Here is a 1,503-nt window from a genome sequence, read left to right as displayed (position 1 = left end):
TATTATTAAGCATACTTTTTCTAATCTATGATGCTTTAATGACTTCCTTCTAGCCAAACTAACTTGTTATATATAATAATTTTAGCGGAAGTACAGAGAGTCAATGAATTATCTGTACAATGTGTATAATGGGCTGTATTGTATTCGATTCAGTATGATATCAGTTGTTTATTATCCCTGATACCTAGATGATTATTCTGAAAGGTATGGGTGTATTGTGTTTAATAAATTAGTAGTATTTTACCTTGAATGTTCATTTTTAACTCATATTGGGTCAAATAAATAACACATTATACACATTGTGCAGATACTCTATTAACTCTCTAGCGAAATTCATAATTTTATGGTCGAACAGATCATATTTATATATTATTTTCTGTGGTTAAATGTTAAGTTGTTAACACTTAACACATTACCTAAGTCTATGAAAACTCATATAATAACATAGAGTGCATGCTTCCATACATGATCAGGATAGTCACCATGGTCAATCCAAACCCAACTCTTGAAAAGTTTGCAAGGCATCTCCATCTCCATTCTGCTCTTTCCTCCGACATCCAAAGCAACGATGGATCCTTCCGCCGCCCTGCTTTAAACCAAAGGCGAACATTCTCGAATTACTCGAATCCTGCCTTGCACATGCCAGCATCATGCAAATCCACAACTGATTTCTTTACCGTTACAAGTGCCACAACGTCTCCTGTCTTTGTGGCAGCTCCGGCAGAGAAGGGCAACTTCTTTATTGACTTCATGATGGGCGGAGTGTCGGCAGCCGTGTCGAAAACGGCGGCGGCTCCGATCGAACGAGTGAAGCTTTTGATCCAAAATCAAGATGAGATGATTAAACAAGGAAGACTTGCTCAGCCATACAAGGGTATTGGTGACTGCTTTAGTCGAACAATTGCTGATGAGGGTGTGGTGTCTCTTTGGAGAGGTAACACTGCAAATGTGATTCGCTATTTCCCGACTCAGGCTCTGAACTTTGCATTCAAGGACTACTTCAAGAGGCTTTTCAATTTCAAGAAGGATAGAGACGGTTACTGGAAATGGTTTGCTGGAAACTTGGCATCAGGAGGTGCAGCTGGAGCCTCATCGCTCTTCTTTGTATACTCTCTTGACTACGCCCGTACTCGTCTTGCTAATGACGCCAAGGCTGCTAAGAAGGGTGGCGGCGACAGGCAGTTTAACGGTCTCGTCGACGTCTACAAGAAGACCTTGGCTTCCGACGGCATCGCCGGTCTTTACCGTGGTTTCAACATTTCCTGCGTCGGTATCATCGTCTATCGCGGTCTCTACTTTGGAATGTATGATTCTCTCAAGCCAGTTCTCTTGACTGGATCTTTGCAGGTTTCTATCCACAACTCTTTCTTCTATTTTCTAAACATGTATTAAACCACTCTTCCACCTTAGTCCATGACAACTAAATTATAATTTAATTTATGTATTCTGTTCGGCTGAATTTGTGGACCGCGAGACGTCTTTATTATTGTCATAGACTAAGGT

General features: G+C 40.7%; 1 protein-coding gene across 1 annotated transcript in view; it reads left to right on the top strand.

The window, feature by feature from the left end:
* LOC107611514 (ADP,ATP carrier protein 1, mitochondrial-like) overlaps nucleotides 1–1,503 on the top strand; it is a 3,967-nt gene that overhangs the window by 1,498 nt on the left and 966 nt on the right. Inside the window, exon 2 of the mRNA XM_016313429.2 lies at nucleotides 474–1,347. Coding sequence (XP_016168915.1) covers nucleotides 484–1,347 — 864 coding nt within the window. The 5' untranslated portion in view covers nucleotides 474–483. The remainder of the gene's footprint in view (nucleotides 1–473; nucleotides 1,348–1,503) is intronic.

This window comes from Arachis ipaensis, chromosome B08, assembly GCF_000816755.2.
Source record: "Arachis ipaensis cultivar K30076 chromosome B08, Araip1.1, whole genome shotgun sequence".
Classification (NCBI taxonomy): domain Eukaryota; kingdom Viridiplantae; phylum Streptophyta; class Magnoliopsida; order Fabales; family Fabaceae; genus Arachis; species Arachis ipaensis.
This window is presented reverse-complemented; position numbering and strand designations above follow the sequence as displayed.